The following is a 24,636-nucleotide window of genomic DNA, read 5'->3' on the forward strand; positions in this document are numbered from 1 at the left end:
AACTTTATTGGCATTTTACCATGCAGACATTTACAAACATGCACCAGCACAGATAAAGCAATAGATTCAGATTGTGATTAGCCAATCAGAGGGACACAACAGCCTTGTCATTCAAGTTTCCTGATGGTTGTAGGTCAAAGGGGTTGTTGGAGGAAGCATGAGGACTCCATGATGATGCTCAGCGCATTGCGCAGGCATCGGATCAGGAAGATTTCCTGAACAGGGGCCAGAGAGACCCCAATAATCCTCTCTGCACCCCTAACTACCCACTGCAAGGCTTTTGCGTCAGCCAGCTTGCAGCTGGAGTACCAGGTGGTGGTGCAGTCAGTCAACACACTTTCAACAGCACCTCAGTTAAGGGCTGGTGAAATGTTCACGTGGGGACAAATACGTGTCCTACTCAGAAGGTAGACACAGTGTCCTCTCAGAAAGAAGGCATGTCTTGATGATTAAAGAAGTAATAAGAGAAAGGACCAAGTGACAGGGATCACACAGTTTGTGAGATATTAGAGAACAATGCAACAACAAAGGGAGGCGGGAATGAAAGTGGAGAATGAGCGAGTGAGTGATAGAGGGACGGACAAGAGGAGAGGAGTGCCAGACAACTGGGGGCATCTGGTGTTCCCCCATGGGAAACTTGTAGCTAAATCTGGCCCTGTACTGTCTGTCCTGACTGAGTGTGTGTGAGATAATTTTGCGTGTGTGTGTGTGTGTGGCATCCGATCGCATTCCAGCTTGAAAGGCGCGATAATGGAAGTATTGTGAGAGACCTGCTAAGTGGTCTGCTCGCTTTCATGTACACTTTGGAGGACATGGAATGTGGAGGGAACAGAAAAATAACAACATTGACTGAATATTGTTCTATACATGGGCCAAAGTCAGTGTAGTCTTCAAAAAACAAGCCATAAATGTGGAAGAGTCAACGCTGTTGTGGCGTCACACACAAGGCCACATCCACACAAACACACGTGCACATATTCACACGTCAGTGACAGCCACCTGCCGCTGCCTCGGGCGCCGCTCGTCTGATCCGCTCGAAACAAACGTCACTGCATGACACAAGACACACTTCCACCCTCCTCTGCTGTTCTCCTCTCTCTTTTCTTCTGACCTCTCAAATGTTGCTTTTGTAAATCAGAGAAGACTTTTTTTTTTTTTTTACTGACCTAAAACCACCAAGTATTTATTTGAATGAATATAAATATCCAACCCGCGCATGCAGAAGAACAAAACCCCGCCTGGAACTAACTCTATCGCATCACTCCTTCCACTGATTCATCCACCTGTTCTGAAACCCACAAAGGAAAACTTGTGTTGTTACATCAACATTGCAGTTTAAAACATGCTCACACACACACACACACACACACAGACACACACACACACACACACACAGAAACATAACCCTGTTACAACTTCAATCACCATAAACTCCTCTTCCCTCCTCCTGCCACTGTTTCCTTGTCACTACCTTTTGCACTTTCTCGTCATCCTTCTTCTTCATCACTGTGATCAACGGAAATCAATTATTTTATTTGTCTCCCCACTGCTCACCCGCTCTCTATCACTCACACCCATCCTCACCCCTTTTTATTCTCTCATTCTCTTCTCATTTCATTGACTGTCTTAAATCAATCCATTTTGCGTGCCTCTCGTCTCTTTTCCTCTCTCTTCTGCCGTTCTCTCCCGTGGTTGCCCCTTCGCTCTTCAAACGCACACGTCAAAGGCATTTCATTTGCAATCTTTCAATTGTTCAAGCACACACATTCACACACACACACACACACACACACACACACACACACACACACACACACACACACACACACACACACACACACACACACACACACACGCACGCTGACACAGAGTGACACCAGTGTGGTATAAAATCTATGCTGATGTGATCAGTCCAGATCGTGCTATTGACAGGCAGTAATATTCCCACGACAGGAATGATTCACCTTCATCACTGTCAGTGTGTGTGTGTGTATGTGTGTGTGTGTGTGTGTGTGTGTGTGTGTGTGTGTGTGTGTGTGTGTGTGTGTGTCAGTGTGTGTGTGAGATGGTATATATAAACACATAAAGGTGTTAAAATGGATACAAATATTAAAGAAAGCATTGTGTGACTGGACGAGCTTAAAAAGAGTCAAATCAGTGTAATTAATTACATCACATCAAACACAGTTTCACACATGATGGTGCATTTGAGTAGAAGTCTATTTTTATTTTACGTTATAATTAAATCACATAATTAAGGTGTACAACCACCACTCATTTCTGTCATTTCTGTAATGGAATTTTGTTTTTGTTTTTTCCGTTTTTTTTGATTTTATCCTTCTTTTCTTACTCGTTGTGTCCATTTTTTTTATTTTCTGTTTACAGCTGTTATACTGCAAAAATTTCAGACTTTACACTGTTTTTTTGTGAAAATTCTCTTTTCTTCCGTTTCCCCATATTCACAGTTTTTCTTTTCTTTTTTTTTTTCTAAACTCAATTTTATCATAATCTATAACTTATACTGGATATGGTATGGTACGATTATAACTAAATTGTAATTTTTCCTCTCAATTTTTTATTCCATTTCTTACCCATTGCCTGTTCAATTATTCTTTTCTGATCTTGCTTTTTTCCCAACATTTTTTATTTTTTCAGATCTTGACATTTAGTCTCCCCTGACCCTATCCCTCTCCTCTCCTCTCTTTGTTCCTTCCCTTCTCTCCTCTCCATCCTATTCTCTGTGATTTGAAGGCTCATTTGTTAAGGAGAGGTAAAGCACTCTTGCTCTCCCTTCTTGCCTTCTCCTGTCTCTTTTTTGTGGGCTTTGGAAATATAATTTTCAATTTTTAATTTGATTCGTTTAGATTTGATCATTAATCAGTGCTAAGAGAGAGTTAATTTGGTGGAAAATGGATGGGGTAGTTAGAAAGGGCTTTTTATAAAGTCAGCTCAACAGCACTGGGTCTTTACCATATAGAGAATTGGGGAAGACAAAAATTGAGTCTCAATAAAATATTTTGTGTGTGACGATGTGAGAGTGTGTGTGCAGTGTTAGGGAGAGTGCATATATATATATATATATATATATATATATATATATATATATATATATATATATATATATATATATATATATATATATATATATATATATATATATATATTTTATACATTTGCGTGCAAATTTATGGCAAATACGCTTGCAGTCATTTGTGCTGTCAGTATCTATGGACCTGGAGGTTTTACTTTGGAAATCAGGCACCTTTCATCAGGTCAAGTGCCCCCAGTGCTCAGATGAAGCTGTCTGAGAACATTCTTTAGATGACTGGCCGGCTGACATTTGGATGCTGCATGTTTTTTAGTATGGACCCATGCCACACGTCTCAGGCTTCCTTCTGCCATCGTTCATCTCTTCAAACTCTTCAGACTTTCTCCTCGCTCTGTTTCTCTGTCCACTCCAGACCAACCGTAGAAATGAACCACAAGACAACGGGCTGTGGGTTAAGGGAACATGTTCTGTTATGAGACAAAGTGGGAAGCTGAATCTTTACCCCCACTATCACCACTGTCACTGCTCTAGAAAGAATATGAGTACCGAAGCAGGAAGAAACGAAGACACATTCTGGACCTGCAAGAAAGACATTTTGACACCCCTCCACAAACAAAAATTACCCTGTGTTAATTTTCAAGCGGTCCCCCCTGATCCTTCCTCTCCACCTCCCAGGCACACGACAACTATGTCTTCCATGTCCATCTATTAGTGGTAACCACGGTAACATCAATCCCCTGAGAGATAGGCCAAATTAAATTAGGACTTCTTTGTGTCAATTAATTAATGAGAGAGACAGACAGAGAGAGACAAAGAGAGACAGAGAGAGACAAAGAGAGACAGAGAGAGACAAAGAGAGACAGAGAGAGACAGACAGAGACCCTGGTGTTAATCTCGCCTCAGAGGAACACAGATGTCTTTCTGTCCAACCCGGCAATGGACGCTCCAAGATCTGAAATTAAAGGTGCATCACACCCGACAGAGTATCATTGAGATTACACATGTGAGGGTCTCGTGTTACCTGTTAGCCTGAAGGGCTACGAAGCCCATTAGGTTGTCTGGTGTCCCTCTCAGAGAGAGCACTGATGGAATCATTGGGATTTTACATCCTAAGCAACAAAGTTATCACTAGCATTAACTAACAGAGGTACATGTTGGAGGCAGTAAAAATAAATAAGGAGTTGTGAGTGTTACAAGAACAATAATGTGTCTGTATGCACAAAAACACACACATATGCTTCCGCTGCAGAGACACACATTACAATACAGATCTTGCATGAAATCCCCCTCCTCATCGACACGTTCTCGTCTCCTCCACCTTTCCCTTCATTTCCATTCTTTGCATTTCGTTCATGATGTACTTATACAGGTTCTAGCAGATTTCATGTGTCTTCTCTCTCATCAATTACTGATCAATACTGATCAGCGTCTTCAGTTAATTGAAAAGTTTCTTTTCTCATTTTTTGCAGGTGTTCGTCTGGACAGGGTTCGCGGTGGGAGACAGAAGTACAAACGCCGGATAGATGCAGACAATAGTCCGTACCTGAACCCACAGTTGGCTCTGCCCCCGAAGAAGCCATGTAAGAACACACACACACACACACACACACACACACACACACACACACACACACACACACACACACACACACACACACACACACACACACACACACACACACACATCCTGCATGAATGCCTGCATATTGTAGTCGTAGGGACTGTTGCAGGAGTCAGGAGACCAGAGGTAAAAGGAACTTCCTTTTCATCAGTTTACATTCTAATGAGAACAGTTGGACAGTAAAACATTTAAACACACACACACACACACACACACACACACACACACACACACACACACACACATAAATAAACACACGGTAACAAGAAACACATCTGCTCCTGACCAAGTTTATCTCCTCGTCTCAACTGCTACCAGTTTGGGCTCATAACATTTTATGCGTGTAATATTTCACTGTCCTGTAAAGGTAGTCATCTGGCTTTGGCTGAATTGGCTGCATTTTTTTAAAGAATAAAGCCACTGCCAAAGCCTGATGATTGAAAAATTAACAAGGGGGAGAGTGATTGAGAGCGACAAAGAGACAGGTGGAGACGGAGAGGGGGCGAGACTGAACACCAGTGAGTAGGTTTCTCAGCGAGAGAGATGAGGGGAGGGAGGGGGTAAACCAGAACCCTAATCCGGATTAAATCCAATCTGGCAACCACATCAAACTAGAGTTAGCTCTTTAGCTAACCGTCTGCTGGTGCACATAACACACACATACACACACACGGTGCAGATTGAGAAGTGTTTAGCAGCTTGGTCCCCAAAGCCCATTTTGCTTAAAGCTGGAGCATATTCTGCTTTAGACCAATATGCTGAATGGCTGCACGGCAGCTTACTGGGATTTCTGCACTACTAATCATTGAAATGATTGGATAATGTGAATGTGTGTACATTGTTTGTGTATTTATAAAGAATGTGTTTGCACACACACACAGCATGTGTGTGTTCCAGCTAAATAAATGTCCTCATTGCGGCAATACATCAACCGTCATTAAACTGGTAAAGTCATATTTAACTCTTTATGTCCCACTGATCCTGCCATCAGTCGTTAACAAGTAATTAATGTCGAGCTCACGTGTCTTTAAATGCGTGTCAACACAAATCTACTCCCAGTCTGAGGCAAAAATCACTTTTGTGTCTCACGGAATTGGAGACTCACGGAAGCGAGCGCACTTCCAGATGCTGTCAGCCAATAGGGTGTCACGTGACTGCCCAACAAAAGTCCCCAATGAAGTGAAGTCGCAAGCTTTGATCTGCGAATGGGCGAGAGCGCACTGTACACAAAAAAAATGTTTCTGTCCCTCTCAGAAACACACATCTGTGCTATCTGTAGCCCAATCCCTAGCTTCAGCATCCCCATTGATTGTGTGAGAACAGAACAATAGCCCAGGGTTTGGAAATGGGCTTCCATTGATTCTAATTAGGGAAACATTAAATAAGATTTACCCACAGATACTGCAGTGTGACTGAGATTGGTTTGGCTCAAACGACCCTTGGAGCTGGAGCTGTAAGGAAGGGGATGGAAAAAATATATTTATATGTACAAGTGCGTGTGTGTGTGTGTGTGTGTGTGTGTGTGTGACAGAGTTGGGGGTGGAGAGTGTAAGATCAATACACAACTCATCCCCCAACTCTGTTTCACTCCCTCTAGCAGTTTATCTCTATCTAGCTGTCACTCTTTGGAACCTTCTTGTCAGTCCTTTACAATCTGTCCACCGCTCTATTCCTACCTGTCTTTTTTTTTTCTTCTTATTTCTCTCTTTCTCTGTCCGTCTCTCTCTCATTTGCGCTCTCCCTCACTCCTCCAGTTAGTCTATCCTCTGTTATTATTCCCATGCTTGATTAGTCAGTGGATTAATTTGGAAGCAGGGTATCAGTCTGTTACTAATGGGCCATAGAGATCTCATCACCACATGTCACTGTTACCAGCTGAGCTATTTGGCTTTTGGTATCTTTCCCCTCTCTATATATCAGTGAAGCTCCTTCTTAAGCACAACTTGTTTAATATCCTCAATCATAGACAGTGAATTTGGGCCTTTAAATTACTGTAATCTAGTTATATTACATGGACCACACGTACAAAAAAACCCACATTATAGGCAAGAGTCTGTTTATTTAATCTTGTTTTTTGTCTTATAATATACAAATGACATAAAACTGTAACTGACTGTTTTTTGTGAAGTTTTTACTACATTTTTGGATGTCCATAGCACTATTTGTGTGTCTATACAATGGCATATACACATAAATACATGAATACATTACACAGGAACACATCTGACGTCACAATACTGTGATATACTCTGATTTGATAAATGTGTCCCGGTGTCCTTCTCCTTGTCTGATTTCATGTTTTTACCATGTTAGAAGGAAGTTTGTTACCTTTCAGTTTTTTGCACCTTACTGGTGTGGAACAGCTTGTAGCTTAAAATGGCAAAAATTCACCATCTCTCTGTTTCTGTGTCTTTCTCCTTGTCTGGTGGTCATGTCAGTTGCCTTTGGCTGCCTTGCAGATAACAAAATTGTCTCTCACCTGCTGGTGGCCGAGCCAGAGAAGATTTACGCCATGCCTGACCCCACAGTACCCGACAGCGACATCAAGGCCCTGACCACGCTGTGTGACCTCGCGGATAGAGAGCTGGTGGTTAACATCGGCTGGGCGAAACATATCCCAGGTAGGACGAAAGGCTGCTGAACCCCACATTCACACCGAAAACCAGTACACACAAACACACAGGTGTTCCAGATGCACTTCAAGCAGATCTACATACATACAAGTACACCTGGTGCTAATTTGTGACCTTTAAACGTAGACCGAGCCTTGTCCTGGACATTTCTGTAATGAAAACTATCGCAAAGAACTGTCTTGGAATATTTAATGACCTTTAAGACCAGTCCTGAGTAGTTTGGCTGAGATAAAAACATACAAAGGAGTCAGTCGTATTGTGAAGACCGTATAGTTGAATGTTTTCCACTACAGCCTTTAAATCATATGTTGTGTAGTTTGGTAACAATTTTTAATTCTTAGTGTTGAAAATGTGAATAAAGAAAGTAAATGAAATCAAAATGAATATGCAGCACCACTGACAGGTTTGGACATTGAATGGTAAGTGTTGCCAAAGTTTGAGTGCCACAGTTAGAAAGGAAATGAAGCAAATCTAACTACATAAAGCCCTAAAGAAACTTCTCATTCTAGCAAATAATGATGTGTTTTATATACAATAAACTTTACTTGCTGCTATGACTCCTTCATGTCTGGTGGACATCACCTGCTTCTCCACAAAACTGTTGTGTGTCAAAGACCGTCTAGAGACTCATTACCAAAACACAGGAAACTAATCCGCCTAAATTAACTCTACTGCCGTAATCTGTTAAAAAAAAATTAACCTGTATGACAAAATGAGAAAAATTAAATAGTAACAGACACAAAAATAAAGCAGAATAAAAACAGCAGTGGACAGCTAACAGAACAGGACAAGAGAACATGACTGATGATTATGAATTCTAAAATGAAGAGGAAGACGTGGAGCTGGTTGTAAAATGACAGCCGGAATCTGATTTTGTTCTTTGTGAGGTATCCTACTATCACATAGGTGAGAAAGAAAGAGGAGTGTCTCAGATTAACACAGATTAGCATGAAGATTAGTCCCATTGTTGGGTGGAGACAGAATAGAATAGAATAGAATAGAACAGATTAGAATAGAATAGAATAGAATAGAATAGAATAGAATAGAATAGAACAGGAGGAAATGGATTATTAGAAGCATAAATACCTCATGAATCCATGACATTAAGTCAATGGTCTTTGTTTGCAGAGTTTACAAATATATTATATATCATCAATACATGTGGAAGCAACAGAGAGAAAGAAAAAAAGAGTGAGTGTGAGAGAAATGGAAATGTATATTTCTTCTTGTTAGTGTATTGATCTATGTGCTGCTATACGAGCAGTGAGCAGACATTTATATTGATCTCTACACCAAATGTAGCTCTTTGAATATGTTTTCTTCTCTTTCTAAGCAACATATAGTCTTAATCCAATACGCTGTCCTTTTCTCTAATCGGCCTGTCCTGCATTTTACTCTTTTAATCCATTTATCTCTTCTCTCCATCCTCTTCTCTCTCCGTACCTCTGCACCTGTACATCCATCACAAGCATGCATGAAGACACACACGTGTAGACACTGACATACACAAGGTGTGTGTGTGTGTGTGTGTGTGTGTGTGTGTGTGTGTGTGTGTGTGTGTGTGTGTGTGTGAACACTTTCTGAAATCATCATTGCTTACAAGACTCAACACTGATCTAATGCTTTCTCTCACACACATATACAAACTGATCTAATGTTCACAGTAGATTGAAAGGATTGTCAGAAAGAAACACACCTCCTCAATGTTCTTTATCAGTCTCACACACACACACACACACACACACACACACACACAAGTGCAAACAATAAAGACCTTACCGTGACATAAGACTTGAATAGAGTAGAAAAGAATAGACCTGTTAACCTTTTTAGAGCTGTCTTGTTCCACATCTTGTCAAGAGTGTGTTAGACTGACTCTGACCAGGGTGTACACGTGAACACACACATGCACACGTCTCTGCTCGCTATGCTACAGTAATTTTTTTAATCAAATTGATGGAGAGAGACAGAGAAACAAAGAGAAGAAAAGACAGAGGTAGAGGGAGGAGAGGTGAAGCCAATTTATGCTTCATGATATGGCTGCGCAGAGCTGCGTAGACACACACACACACACACACACACACACACACACACAGAAGCCGCTCAGTGGTAAAAACGTGTCAAGGCGAATGCCAGGCAGCTAATTTGAAGTCATTAGATGTCTGCTGTACTGGTAACAATTTGTTACACTCACACATGCACAAACACACACACACAAAATCCCATCACATAGGCACACTGAGTTAAGAGCCGTCTGCAGATAGCGAGGAGGCTAAATTGTAAACTAATTTAAACATCACTCAGAGTTAGAGAGGCAGCCTCCAAGACAGGGCCCGGGATAACAAGGCTACTTGTGTGTGTGTGTGTGTGTGCGTGTGTGTGTGTGTGTGTGTGTGTTGGTAGTTATGTGTGACGCACAGCTTCGCCCAACCTTAGAGGCAGTCACACTCGTACACACGAGTCTTTTGGATTGGTTCTTTTAGTCTGAAGCTGTGACTGTATGCGTGTGTGCACGTTCATTTCCATACTGATATGGCCTGTATGCAAACATCTGATATGTCATTAGGAGAAGAAAATGAGGTTTCAGAATCTGTGTGTTTCCCTTGTTTCCCACAAGACACTTCACACATGAGCGTGTCTGCATCACAAACAGTAGACATGCATGCAAACATGGGAACACAAACACATACAGATCTTTGCTGATTGATCAATGGATTTTTTTTTTCCATTGATGAGTTGATCAAGACTTAGATGTATATCTTTGTTCAGAAGGGTGGGTGGGGTTGGGTGGGGATTAGAGGTTAAGGTTAGATACTTGGGGGAAGACTGTATTGGGTCAGTCTGAAGTGAGACACAAATGTGTGTTGAACAGTCTATCAGAGTGTGGGAAAAGGAAATACAGATAGAAGGTGGTGTGATATCAACATGGGGGGGGTCATAAACATTCAAATTACTGTAAACAACAAGAAAAATAGTTCGTCACTCTATCTCGGAATTAATCGTTTGTGGTTCCTGGAACGCATTAACCATGAGGATCGGGGGCGTACTGTATGCCGATAATTGAAACTGTCATTCGAAATACGTATAGTGTTTTTTAATGTGGCATTAGGGTGTTAAAACTAAAGCGTCTTCATATTGTGTGTGCCGTACCCACAGCGTGGTAATCCAGCAGTTGAATTGTGCCAATAGTACAAGTGAAGTTTTGCACTGCACAATAAAAAAATTTGATCTTATAATATAAGTGCCAAATTCTGTCACACCCAGGAAGCAGTGGTGGAAACATTGTTCAAAAAGACACCCAAGAGAGAAGAACAAGATATCTTATTCCATTTTAATAGCTCTCTGAGAGACAACTTCGCTGGTATATTAGGCAGCATGTCATAGTCAAGTGTGTGTGTTGAAGGAATAAAAGGTAACGGTCAGGTGAGCGGAGGAGTAGAACAGTAAATATTGAGACAGGAGTGAAGAGTGAATTAATAGAGAAGAAGCCATTCAGAATGAGTCATTTACCTCAGACGAATGAGTTTTTTCATCCTCTTTTCTGTTCTCTCCCTTGCTGTCTCTGTAATAGCTGACGACCAGGCAGTCATACCAGCAGCTCTTATCGAGACTCTCCAACACAAAAGGAAAAGACAGACAAGCGAGCACTTGACTCGACTAAAGAGCCAGGGACGAACAAATGAATGAATCAACGAACGACAGCAGGAACCTATAACACAGTCTATTTTACTAGAACCAGGGGCCTTGCCATTAGTGCTTCTTCTTACAGACCCCTCCCCCATTCTTTCTTTATTCAAGAGAGAAATTGCTCTCGGGCTGCCCTCCGCTGCCACGCCACTATTCTCTTGTTTCACTATCTCTTCTTTGCACTTTCTTTTCGTTCAGTCTTTCTCTTTCTCTTCCTTCCACTCCCCTTTCAATTTAGACAGTCAGGATAAGCAGTCTGTGTGTCGACAGTATGATTGAGCTGTAAAAAGGGGGGAAGGGAGGTGAATGTGGGGTTGCTGTCGGCCCATTCATTTCATCGACCTTTATGGAGATATGGAAAGCAGTGGGTCTTGGAGGCAATGGCCATGGGACATGGGGAGAGGAAGACGTTTCCTTGCCTCATGTTTTTTGCATGTTCTTGACTGTCATTCAGCTTGTGATTGGCCCGTCTCTTTATCATTGCCCATGCTGCTTTGTTCTTTTTCCTCCTTGATCAGGTTTGAGGATGAGCCTGGGCGCTGAAATACCTCATACTGGTGCTGAAAACATGACCGTAGTCTAGGTCTCTATTAGGAAGACTCATAGCCTATAGCCATAGAGAAAAGTATTATACAGGACTGGACTTGGACAGTGATGTGGTCCTATTGGTTAAAAGGGGAGTACACCTCCTACAGCCCAGGTTGACATTTCAAAACACGGTATAAGGACACAAAGCACCTGTGTCCTGTTTCCAGGGTGTCCAGGAAGGAAAGATGAGTGTCACTCTCACAAAACTCATGAAATATTATTGGGAACTTTTGTGTAATCAAAACCAATGGAGAACCTCTAGATTCATAATAATCATTCTTCTTTCTTAAAAGTTGACAATTTTCTCCTTTTGTTATTTAGAATTATTCATCTTGTGATTCATCCTCTTCATTAGATTATAATATACACCTTAATCAGTGTGAAGGAACATGTCAGAGGGAAATAGGATAAAGGATAATGGAGGTGGGGGTTTGAAATTAAACATGAGGCTGAAAGGAGAGGGGAAATTTAGAATGGGAAGCACGGAGGTCACATACATTACCTCAGTATAACACAGATACTCCCAAAGAGCCTTTAACACAATACTATTCTGACCTGGTGGCTAAATATCCCCCACCTCTTCCACCTCTCTTGTGACCTCTCTTTTTCTCCGTCTTTACTCCCACCTCTCTCTCACTCCCCCTCCTGTTCTCTCTCTCTCTTACTTGACCTCCACCCTCTCTCTCCATGGTATCCTTAACCTCATCATTATGAAGTCAACCTCATCTCTCAACCCTCATTCCCTCCCACACCTCCCAGCCCCGCTCTTCTCTTGTTCTCTCATCCAGCCATCACCATTGTCTCAATCATAGGTCCGTCTGTATCTTTCCACAGCGATCCAGGTTTATTGAGTTCAAGTTTATTGAATCAGACGATCTTTTAAGACATCTTACATCACAAGACGCTCAGCCCTCCATTAACGTTACCTCTGTTGTTCATGCTGTGCTCATTCAGTTATGTTACAAATAGTCATCACTGAGAATTCTTTTCTTTGGCTAGTGAAGCAGTCAGAGCCTGAGGAATGGAGGAGAAGTGTGCTGGTGCCCATTTTTAAGAACAAGGGAGATGTGCAGAGTTGTGGCAACTACAGAGGAATAAAGCTGATGAGCCATACAATGAAGTTATGGGAGAGAGTAGTGGAAGCTAGACTAAGGGCAGAAGTGAACATTTGTGAGCAGCAGTATGGTTTCATGCCAAAAAAGAGTACTACAGATGCAGTATTTGCTCTGAGGATGTTGATAGAGAAGTACAGAGAAGGCCAGAGGGAGCTGCATTGTGTTTTTGTAGATCTGGAGAAAGCTGACGACAGGGTGTCCAGAGAGGAACTGTGGTATTGTATGAGGAAGTCTGGAGTGGCAGAGAAGTATGTTAGAGCGGTGCAGGACATGTATGAGGACTGTAAGACAGTGGTGAGGTGTGTGTAGGTGTGACAAGAGGAGTTCAAGGTGGAGGTGGGACTGCATCAGGGATCAGCTCTGAGCCCCTTCTTGTTGCTATGGTGATGGACAGGCTGACAGACGAGGTTAGACAGGAATCTCCATGGACTATGATGTTTGCAGATGACATTGTGATCTGCAGTGAGAGCAGGGAACAGGTGGAGGAGAAGCTAGAGAGGTGGAGGTTTGTCCTGGAAAGGAGAGGAATGAAGGTTAGCCGCAGTAAGACAGAGTACATGTGTGTGAATGAGAGGGACCCAAGTGGAAGAGTGAGGTTACAGGGAGAAGAGATCAAGAAGGTGGAGGTTTTGAAGTATTTGGAGATAAAGTCAGAGAGGCCAGACTGAGATGGTTTGGACATGTCCAGAGGAGAGATAGTGAATATATTGGTAGAAGGATGCTGAGTTCTGAACTGCCAGGCAGGAGGCCTAGAGGAAGACCAAAGAGGAGGTTTATGGATGTAGTGAAAGAGGACATGAAGGTAGTTGGTGTGAGAGAAGAGGATGAGAAGACAGGGTTAGATGGAGGACACTGATTGGCTGTGAAGACCCTTGAAGGGAAAAGCCCAAAGGAGAAGAGGAGGAAGTCAAGCAGTCAGTTCCCCAGATTGCCAGACAGTCATTCACTTAGTTAGCCAATTGGTCAGTCAAGTAACTACAAAGCCAATCAGCCAGAAAGACAACCAGTCAGTCAGCAAATATTGATTAATAGAAGTGCCATGCTCCTTTTAGCAAATCAAATGTTGAGTCCAGCAGTCAAAGGGAACCTCTGCGCATGCAACCCCCAAACACACACACACACACACACACACACACACACAAGCACACACACACAAGCACACACACACACACACACACACACACACACACACACACACACACACACACACACACACACACACACACACACACACACACACACACACACACACACACACACACACACACATCTTTAAGTCTGAAAATGCATCTCTCTAAATTAACACTGACACACATTAAAACACTTGACAATGAGCTCCCAGGGATGCAAAACAGCCGTGTGTGTGTGTGTGTGTGTGTGTGTGTGTGTGTGTGTGTGTGTGTGTGTGTGTGTGTGTGTGTGTGTGTGTGTGTGCGTGTGTGTGTGTGCTTGTGTGTGTGTGCTTGTGTGTGTGTGTGTGTGTGTGTGTGTGTGTGTGTGTGTGTGTGTGTGTGTGTGTGTGTGTGTGTGTGGCAAATGTAAAATCCAGACTGCTGGTGATGTCACTCCCATGGCTCTCCTCATTAAGTCTGGTGTTGTCATCAATCAGCAAAAAGCTTGTTGGGCTTTGGGTCACAGAGTGGTAAATCAAAGCAGAAATATCTCTCCACTAACACCCACACAGACACACACACGTGCGCACACAAAACTTTTCTAACAGGACTTCCTTTATCTTTTAGTCTGTCTCTCGATTTCACGTCTGTGACCTTCCTCTATAGAACCCCAGACTTTGGACACTTGTACACACAAACTCACCACAACACATCCAGTACACAAATACATACATGCAGATTCGACCCCAGCCTGTCGACTAAGGCTAGCTCACCTTGGTAGTCAGAGAATGCTGGGTACCTTTCCAACGCATAAAAGGCTAGAGTGCATTCACATACTGTACTGTGGACACATCAATACAGTAGATGCTATAGACGTACAAGCATTAACACGGCAGTGAGGGGAAGTGTAAAACACAAATATTTTGTCAAGCCTTCACAGTGATAGATAGACATGAAGTAAAAGCCTCACATTTCCCCTTATTTTCATCTAATTTCCCACAAGATTCACTCAAAATTCACTCAAATGCCGTCATTAGAATTTAGATTTTGAATCAGAATCTAATTTATATAAATGCGTAAGCATCTAATGTCCTGTGTGCGTTTCCAGCTGTTTCTCTATTTTTCTGAGCTCTGTTGTGAGTGTCTTATATCTGCTTTTCTCTTATATATAACATATTTACAGGTTAATGCTGTGCTTTCAAGTCTGTGTTTGCTTTTATTCGTTCGTTTTATTGCAAGCGTTTGTGCATAAGAGACATCCAATTTTCCATCACATCATCACCATATGGTTTTGTTGTGCAACCCATACTCAAAACTAAATCCCTGTTTATAGATGAAAACAAACATGAAAATCAGATTTGAATGATATCTGAACTTAATGTTTAGATGGAGTCTTTATTTCTTCATCAGATGAAGTCTCTAGGTAGTGGAGACATGTCATAAATGTGGCACAACACAGGAGGAAACATGGTCCTTTTTTTCTTTGCTTTTCTTCGTGTGTTTTTTTTTTTGCCACACATGTTGGTTTGGATCAAACCAAAACTATTTATTGGTTTAAATTTTAAAAAAAACAAAGGTGATATATTAAATATTGCCTATAAAAGGAGAGGCTTGAGTGTATTATACTGAAGAAATGTAGTCTGTGATGCTACAGCACCAAGCTACAATATTAACTTTACATCCATGTTTAAGGGGACATCACAAATGCTTGGTCCATTGAGACAGGCCTGAATACCTGTCAATAGTCTCAAAAAAAATTAAGAAGAGAGATAGTCTTTATATCCATATCTGTGATGTGATGCACCTTTTGTGAAATGAGGTACCACACACAAATTCAGTCACGTATTTAGTCTCTTGTTGCCCATTTACCCCAAGTTCTATATTTGTTTTGACATCTCCGCGTTGTTTCCATGGTGATGTGCCCACGATGACACTAAAACACACATGGCTCTAGGTGGCCACTTCACAAACAATACTAATATTTACACACTGTACGCATACACACACATACACACACACACACACACACACACACACACACACACACACACACACACACACACACACACACACACACACACACACACACACACACTTGTATTACTTCTATCAGCTCACACCTTGCCGGTGACACATACTTTACCTGACCTGACACATCATTCGGACAGGCTCACACAGCTTGCTTCACACATCGTACTGTCGCTGTCACTGCATCCATGTGTGTCATGCATCAGACCTGAATACAAAAAAAAAAACCCACCTTGTGGAGGTGGGGTAGCATCCGTATCACCAACCATTATAGTTTCAGCACTATTACCAAATAAATAAAACAACTTCATATTAAGATTGATTCTGAAAGAGAAAGCGGTGCCTGATTGGATTCTGTTTCGTTCCTGACCATCCATCATGTGCGGTCTTTCATGAGAATGAATTTTAACACTTTTGATTGTATTTTTAAAGCATTTACTAATGAAAGTTGTTCTGGGGTAGATGTGCAGATAAAAGTCATAGAAAACTGAGATAGTGCAGTGAGATTCACACTCTGCAGCCCATTGCTGCTTTTCTTATTAGTTTGATTACATTAGCAAATCAAATTCATTTGTCTATCAGCCATTGAGACAGAGCTTGCAATCTAAGTACATGAACTAATCTGCATCAAATAATGTCTGTCACAAATATGCACACAAACACACACACACACACACACACACACACACACACACACACACACACACACACACACAGAAGTAGTATGGACATGCATACATAAACACGTATCATAAATATATACGTGAACACACAAATGTACACTTCCAAACACACAAAACCCCACTGCTGAAGTGGCATTAATACACAGTGAATGTGCACAAATGCACAAATCCATAGATGTGAATATTTTCTTTAATATGCGACATCAGATGAGCAGTAACAGATAAATCAGCACAGCATCTGAGCCCATCATCATTTGAGTCATCACTGGCAAACAGTCGGCTTTTACCACTTTCAGTTTGCTTGTGTGTGTGTGTGTGTGTGTGTGTGTGTGTGTGTGTGTGTGTGTGTGTGTGTGTGTGTGTGTGTGTGTGTGTGTGTGTGTGTGTGAGAAAGACAGAGGCTGAGATGGAGAGATAGAGAAAGGAGCATGGAGACAGACAGCGAGAGAGAGGGGGAGAGATGATGTGATGTGATATGATATGATATGCTGGCGGGGCATAAAGATAGATGATCATAATTACGCACAGGCCAAACTCCATTTCAAATCATCATCATCCTTTTGGAGCACACATGTACACACAGACACACACACACACACACACACACACACACACACACACACACACACACACACACACACACACACACACACACACACGCATACAGACACACACATACACACACAGACCCACCAAAAGGCGAAATGAAGAGTTCACACACATATATAGATTTACAGACGTTCACATATCACACACTTAGGGATGTAGAAAATGTGGTGGAAGGGGGGGCGGGCTTGTTGTGGCATCACATTATTTTTGTCGGTTCATGCAAAGTTCACAAACAGGTGTGAAACAGTTATCTCTCTCCCCCATACCATCTCTACCGATCTAACTTTCCTCACTGTTTCTGTGTCTGCCTTTTCCTTCCCTTTATCCCTTCCCCCTTCTTTCCTCATCAACTGTTCATCTGTTTCTTATCATGACATTACTCCTGTGCTCCCTCAGTCCTTATGTGGTTCCACATTTTTTTCTGCTACCTCTCCCTTTAATGTAGGTTCATATTTGTCAATCCCCCTTTGTTTTCTCTCCATTTCTCTCCACCTTCAAAGTTCCTCTTAAATAAAACACACACATAACATCCATCCATCCATCCATCCATCCATCCATCCATCCATCCATCCATCCATCCATCCACCCATCTGCCACAGCTTACCCAGAATCACAGAGGCAACAATCTCAGGGATGCCCATACTTTCCTCTCCCGACATCTCATCTAGCTCTTTAGGAGAGATCCCAAGGCGTTTCCAGGTCAGCTGAGAGACATAATCTCTCCAGTGTGTGCTAGGTCTCCCCAGGGAGGTGTTCCGGGCGTGTTCCGGACACACCTGGAACACCTCCCCGGGGAGGTGTCCAGGAGGCATCTGGAAGAGATGCCCAAGCCACCTCAGCTGGCTCCACTTGATACGGAGGAGCAGTGGCTCCACTCCGAGCTCCTTCCCAGTGACTGAGCTCCCCACCCTAAGGGTGTGCCCAGCCACCCTGAATTCTCACCCGGTCATATCCCACAGCTCATGACCATAGGTGAGAGTAGGAATGCAGATTGACTGGTAAATCAAGAGCTTCGCCTTCCGACTTCGTTCCGTCTTCACCACGACAGACCCATACAACACTGCAGCCGCTGCACAGATTCATCTGTCAATCACACCTTCCATCCTTCCTTTACTCGTGAACAAGCTGCAAACCGTCCCAGTGTAGGCTGAGGGTCTAGGTTTGATGAGGCAGGCAGGACATCATCCACAAAAAACAAAATAAAAATCTTATATCATCCCATCTTTGGTCCCCAAACCGAACTGCCTCAGGCCCCAGATTGTGCCCAGAAATTCTGCCCATCAAGTTCATGAACAGAACCGGTGATAGAGGGCAGCCCTGCCAAAGTCCAACATGCACCTGGAACAACTCTGACTTACTGCCGGCAATGTGAACCAAGCTCCAGCTCCGACCATACAGGAACCAGACAGCCCTCAGCAAAGGGCCTTGAACTCCATACTCCCAGAGCACTCCACACGACGTGCCATGAGGGACGCGGTCGAATGCCTTCTCCAGATTCACAGAGCACATATGGACTGGTTGGGCAAACTCCCACAAACCCTCGAGCATTCGATGAAGTGTGCAGAACCGGGACTAAACCGTGTTGTTCCTCGTGAAACCAGATGCCTTGTGACAGCAGCTCCCAGACGCCGCTTAGACAATGGAGGTGGAGAACATGGTCCAGTCTAACTCGATGTCCCCAACCTCATGTGGGTTCTGGGAGAATCTCTCCCAAAGGTGGGACTTGAAGACCTCTTTCCACCAGACTTTCCCAACATACCTCCAAAACATGTTTGGGTCTGACAAGTCTGTCAAATCCCCTGCTCTGCCAGCAGATCCAGCTCACCACAAGCTGTTGATCGGTTGACAGCTCTACCCCTCTTTTCACCCAAGTGTCCAAGACACGCTGTCGGAGGTCTGATGATCCAACAACAAAGTCAATCGGTGACCTTCAGCCTAGGCCCTGGGGTGTCCTGGTGCCATGTACACTTATGGACTGCCCTCTGCTTGAATAAGGTGTTAGTTAAGGCCAACCTGTGGCCAGCACAGAAGTCCAAGAAAAGAACACCACTCGTGGTCAGATCGAGGTAGTTCATATTCTACACCATGGTGTGGAATATGCACTAAATTGTTAACACACACAATGTGGTGTAGAATATATTATATTGTTAGTACAGGTTGTTCTCTTCGTCCACAGAACTCCATCATACGGGTGTGTCACTTCCCACGTGTTATATGGAAGATGACTGTCTGTGGTCCCTGTATTTCATCTGCATGAGCACAGAACACACATGCAACAGTAATTTATGTGTGTTTGTGCCTATTTAATCTTGATGGGATGTTTCATTTGCAGACTGCTATCGCAGCCTGTTGCCTTATTGTCTGGGTCAGAGTGTGTGTGTGTGTGTGTGTGTGTGTGTGTGTGTGTGTGTGTGTGTGTGTGTGTGTGTGTGTGTGTGTGTGTGTGTGTGTGCCTGTGTGTTCCTGTTTGTATGCATTCTACTCTTGTGCTATTAGTCTGCATGTATATGGAACAACAACTATTTTTGTCAGTATCAGAGTGTGTCGTTTTCGTATATCCCAACACTGTGTATATACATAAACAATGTGTACATATAGACGTGTGTGTGTATGTGTGTGTGTGTGTGTGTGTGTGTGTGTGTGTGTATGTGTGTGTGTGTGTGTGTGTGTGTGTGTGTGTGTGTGAGTGTGTGTGTGTACTGTCCATCAAGCCACACACGCAGCCGTACCAAACCATTGGCTTGGTTGCTGATGATGACATATGAGTTCCTGGCCTCAGTAATGGCTGTTAAATCTCATAATTACACGCTTCTTTATTGCAATGCATAATGACCCTGCAGCACTATTGGACAATTAATTAAGATTTTCAGCCTAGACTTTTTCAGGCCCAGATGAGGAGGTGGAATGAGGTCTAATGTTCTTGTCTTCAAGCTAGGACATTAAGGTACGATGCTGTAGGACAGACTCCCATGTGCATTCGTTTTCATCTTTGTCTTTTATTCTGTGTGTGTGTGTGTGTGTGTGTGTGTGTGTGTGTGTGTGTGTGTGTGTGTGTGTGTGTGTGTGTGTGTGTGTGTGTGTGTGTGTGTGTGTGTGTGTATGTACTGTATATGTGTGTCTCTTTCTCGCTCTCATTTGCTCTCTTCTCCCTTTCCTCATTGCTCCATTGTTGAGCCCTTCCTCTAATGCTTGTCCTGGATGATATTGGAAACCATATCTATAATCTGTGAATGGTAAATTAATCCCTGTGGAGTTTCTGAGGTCTCTGACTATGGAAGGCTATGGGGGATTAGGAAGATAGAATCAACATAGCCTCATAATCTCATATACAGACACCAGGTCTGGACAGGGACCATCAGCCTAAATCATCAAGTTTCTATTTAAAAATCAGAAATGTTTTTTTGTTTTCTTTTTTATTTGTTTTGGGGGGGGTTCCACTGGAAAATGTGTCATGTCCACAATGCAAGTATTTTGATAGTAATATTTACTTTGCTGCTTTTAAAATCTTTGAAAGCAAAAATGTCTCCTGCCCAATAGTCTAGGCAGTCGGGCAGCCAATTTGCTGATGCTTGTACTATGGATTTTGTCTTTTCAGGAGAATATGTCATGGTTGGATATTGTTCTGAAAAGTTAATCCACCAAGAGATCAATAGACTGTCACAATCCAGTTAATTGAACAAACTGGGAAAATAAATTGATTAAAGACTAGACAAGAAGACAGATGGAAAGACAGACAGACTCTTTCCACAACTATGCAAAAATGCTGGAATGATTTACAGAGAACATCTAAAACGGTGGAGCTTTTTTTAAAAACACACACACACACACACACACACACACACACACACACACACACACACACACACACACACACACACACACACACACAGGGAAGTGGGGGGTCATTCCTGTGTGCATCTGTATGAGAAGATGTTGTAGACATTGAATGAAAAAGGATTTTTAAGAAATCTTTAATGTCAGAAACAAAAATCGTGACAAAACTAAAAACTGCAATATTAATTTCATCAAGACCATCTCACTTGAGCAGCGCTCTTGAAACTATATAACAGTCAAGGAGCCATGGCCCCCGGTGGAGAACGCCATGGCATGTGACCACACACACACTCACACACACACTTCTCAACGCACAGCCCTGGTGGAGCTAGAAGTGGGTAATTAAAATGTAAATATTGATATTTTATTATTTGAAATGCCTCCACTGCAATACTCTTAATGTCACTCCATCTGTCATCTCCACAGAGACACGGAGTTGCCCTCTACGACTGGCTGCTCCCAGCCCAGCCAAATCCACCATGGCAACAGATATCACACTTGATAACCATCCCCGTTACTGTGTCTCCATTTTGGGTCTAATTAAGTGTTAAATATTAGCACCCGCAACCACAGAGGCAGCACACACGAGCACATGGAGAATACAACCCTCCTCTCCACCTCATTCTCTCTTTCACACACACACACAGGCACACACACACACACACAGACACACACAAAGCATTCAACTCCACTACAGGAATGGGAAGATTTTAAGTGTTAATCTTGCAGTGCTGCTGATGGTGTCTAATGTATGCAATTAACAGTCAGCCAGGGCTGAGGGTTTGGTAATTAGCTGGCTGTTCACACTGATTAGAGGCTACTCCAGCCCTATGACTGCTCCAGTCTCCCTGAGGCCACACAGGGAAAAAAGGGGAAAGGGGAAGAGGGGAGGATGGAAAAGGAGTAAAAAAGGAGGAGTTAAAAAAAAGAGATTTTGGCCAACAATTTTTTAGAAAGGAGGGAAGTGAAGGTGATAATAATTTTCTGCTTGCAGTGCTGCCCCTCAAATCCAGATCCACACGTGTGAACCAAGGTGTTTTTACAATAAAATACGATTAATCATGATTAAACAAAAACATCTTGACTTATATTCTTTAAAATTAACAGTGAAACTGATAATTGTTAGCAGTTAATAGCAGCTTTTATAAGACCCACTAAACATAAAATGTGTAAAATAATTCACTTTGGGTGTTTTTTCATGTCTAATAATCCAGACCACTTGATGTAACAACAAACAGAAATATGTTCTAAGATCACACAACAATGTAAAGATGTGACAACAATCGTATCAAAGTACTTCTCCACCAACACCACTGCAATAATTATAGGACTTTCACCAGATCGAGTTTTCACGCTGACTCGGTATAAATCTTCAGTTGTTTGGATTCTAGTGAGAACGGCTGAACATTTGTGCTCTGACTGATTTTATTATTCTCTTGAAGAAATTGGGGAAAAAATTATCCAAAATCCAGAAATGTAATAAACTCTTCTTTACCCCTCCAAAAGATTTGAATCAAACCCTCTTTATCAGGATCTCTTGCAGAGTCAAACAACAAACTGGCATGAGGGATCATAAAACCTCTGATGAGTCTCATTCGCAGATGAACATAAACACTCAGTAATGCAGAAATACAGACACATGTGCAAAAATAAGGCAGAAGAATGAAGCTACAAATTCACTGAAAACACACACACACACACATACACACACACACACACACACACACACACACACACACACGTCCGTCCTGCCAAACAGTGACAGGGGGTCCATGTTCATTTGGGTCGACGTCTGGACGCACATTACAAAACAGTTTGAGACACACACACACACACACACACACACACACACACACACACACACACACACACACACACACACACACAAATACACAGTCAGAGTGTATCACAAAGGTGCACTTGCATTGCACAGCATCTAACAATGGGCAAAGTAACAAAAATTTAAACACAAGCACATACAGAGACTGGTACGATAGAGAACGCTGGGGCCATGTTACACAGTATGCATACAAAAACAAGCAAATACACACGCAGGGCAGCGATGTGTTGCTGACTGTTGGAAACTTCACATGTCCTCATGCAATCTCTCTCTCAGTGGGCCAGAGGACTTAAATCTGCACCCCACAGAGAAAATACATGAATGTGCTGCACACAGACATTCCAATATTCTCCTCACACCTGTAACAAGCAATAAAACAATTTTCATCACAGTTTTCAAAACGTCTTTTAAAACACCAAAGAGGACAAAAAAATTGGTGACTGATGTCAAGAATTGTGCAGGTATTTAGAGGATACCAGCATATACGTGTAAATATATGGTTTAGGCATTGGTAAACACCGCACTGTCTGCAATAATAATCCCAACTCACACCCACATCCTATAAACCAAGTGTAAGTTCAGTTTTTCCCATTTTGTGTTGAATTTCTATGACAACGTGTGAAACTCATTTTTAAGTGTGTGAACCTTAGCTGTTAAATTGTTGAGACACACTGAGAAGTTTCCCGTTAAACGTATCCCAGGGTCATGATCAAGCAGGACGGAGCAGAGTGTTAACGCTAACAGAGCACAAGGGTGCTATGAGTGTACCACGGTTTAATGACTGTGTCATGGTTTTTGTCATAATTAAAACCTATTTGAAGGACTCCCATCTTTACCAAAATTAAAATAAAAACAAATGTGCAATGGATGGGATTATAATGTGTGTTTTATTAGAATTAATTGACATATCCACATATATTCTTATTGGTCTTCTGTCTCTTATTCTTCTCAATTTTCTACTGAGAGCATAAATATTTTTAATATGAAGCACACAGGTATGAATGCAGTATTAATGTATTAATTCCGGTGTATTCTGGCTATGGGCTAATATGATTGATGAATTTCTTATTGACGTCACTTAAATTCTCCCTTTCAAATCTTTAATCAGCAAAGTTGTGATGACCTCAAAAATTACACTGAATTATTGCCAGAAATCCAGTTTTTCCACTGCAGTGACAAAATATGAAGAATGGTCATGTGTTTGGAGCCGGGACCACGTCAGGACTGCAACCCATTTTCACACCTGTCACATTAATCCACACCTAAAGAACAGCCTTCTGCTGATGCATCTCTGATTGCAGATGTGCATAGATACATATTTGCAAATACAAATAGATTCGTGTGCAGACGAGTACAAATACACAAGTACTCATAAACATCACAACCTATTCTTACTGGTTCCCATTTGGCCTGTAACCACAAGAAAACAAATATAAGCCTTCTGGATACGTGTTCATGTGCGCCTGTATAGCAACTGGGGCATGAGAGACGGCTACTCGGTGTGTGTGTGTGTGTGTGTGTGTGTGTGTGTGTGTGTGTGTATGTGTGTGTGTGTGTGTGTGTGTGTGTGTGTGTGTGTTTGCGCACCAGACTGTTGTGCGGTCTCGGGTGTAAACGTACAGTCAGGACTCATTTGGCAGACAAACAGGCCGCAGGGCGGCTGGGGAATCGACATGTGTTTGTGTGTTTGTCTTCTTGTGTGTGTGTGTGTGTGTGTGTGTGTGTGTGTGTGTGTGTGTGTGTGTGTGTGTGTGTGTGTGTGTGTGTGTGTGTGTGTGTGTGTGTGGCAGAGCAAAGGAAAGAGAGAAAAGAAAGGGAGCAGAAGAGCAAGCAGTCG

General features: G+C 42.4%; 1 protein-coding gene across 3 annotated transcripts in view; it reads left to right on the plus strand.

Moving 5' to 3' along the window:
• Positions 1-24,636, plus strand: part of esrrga (estrogen-related receptor gamma a) — a 64,267-nt gene that overhangs the window by 30,982 nt on the left and 8,649 nt on the right. For 2 of the 3 annotated variants that reach the window (XM_068314397.1, XM_068314415.1), the window contains exons 5-6: positions 4,519-4,629; positions 7,109-7,291. In XM_068314397.1, the coding sequence (XP_068170498.1) occupies positions 4,519-4,629; positions 7,109-7,291 (294 nt within the window). The remainder of the gene's footprint in view (positions 1-4,518; positions 4,630-7,108; positions 7,292-24,636) is intronic. The other variant, XM_068314406.1, reaches the window with a different exon arrangement.

This window comes from Antennarius striatus, chromosome 1 (assembly GCF_040054535.1).
Source record: "Antennarius striatus isolate MH-2024 chromosome 1, ASM4005453v1, whole genome shotgun sequence".
Lineage (NCBI taxonomy): Eukaryota > Metazoa > Chordata > Actinopteri > Lophiiformes > Antennariidae > Antennarius > Antennarius striatus.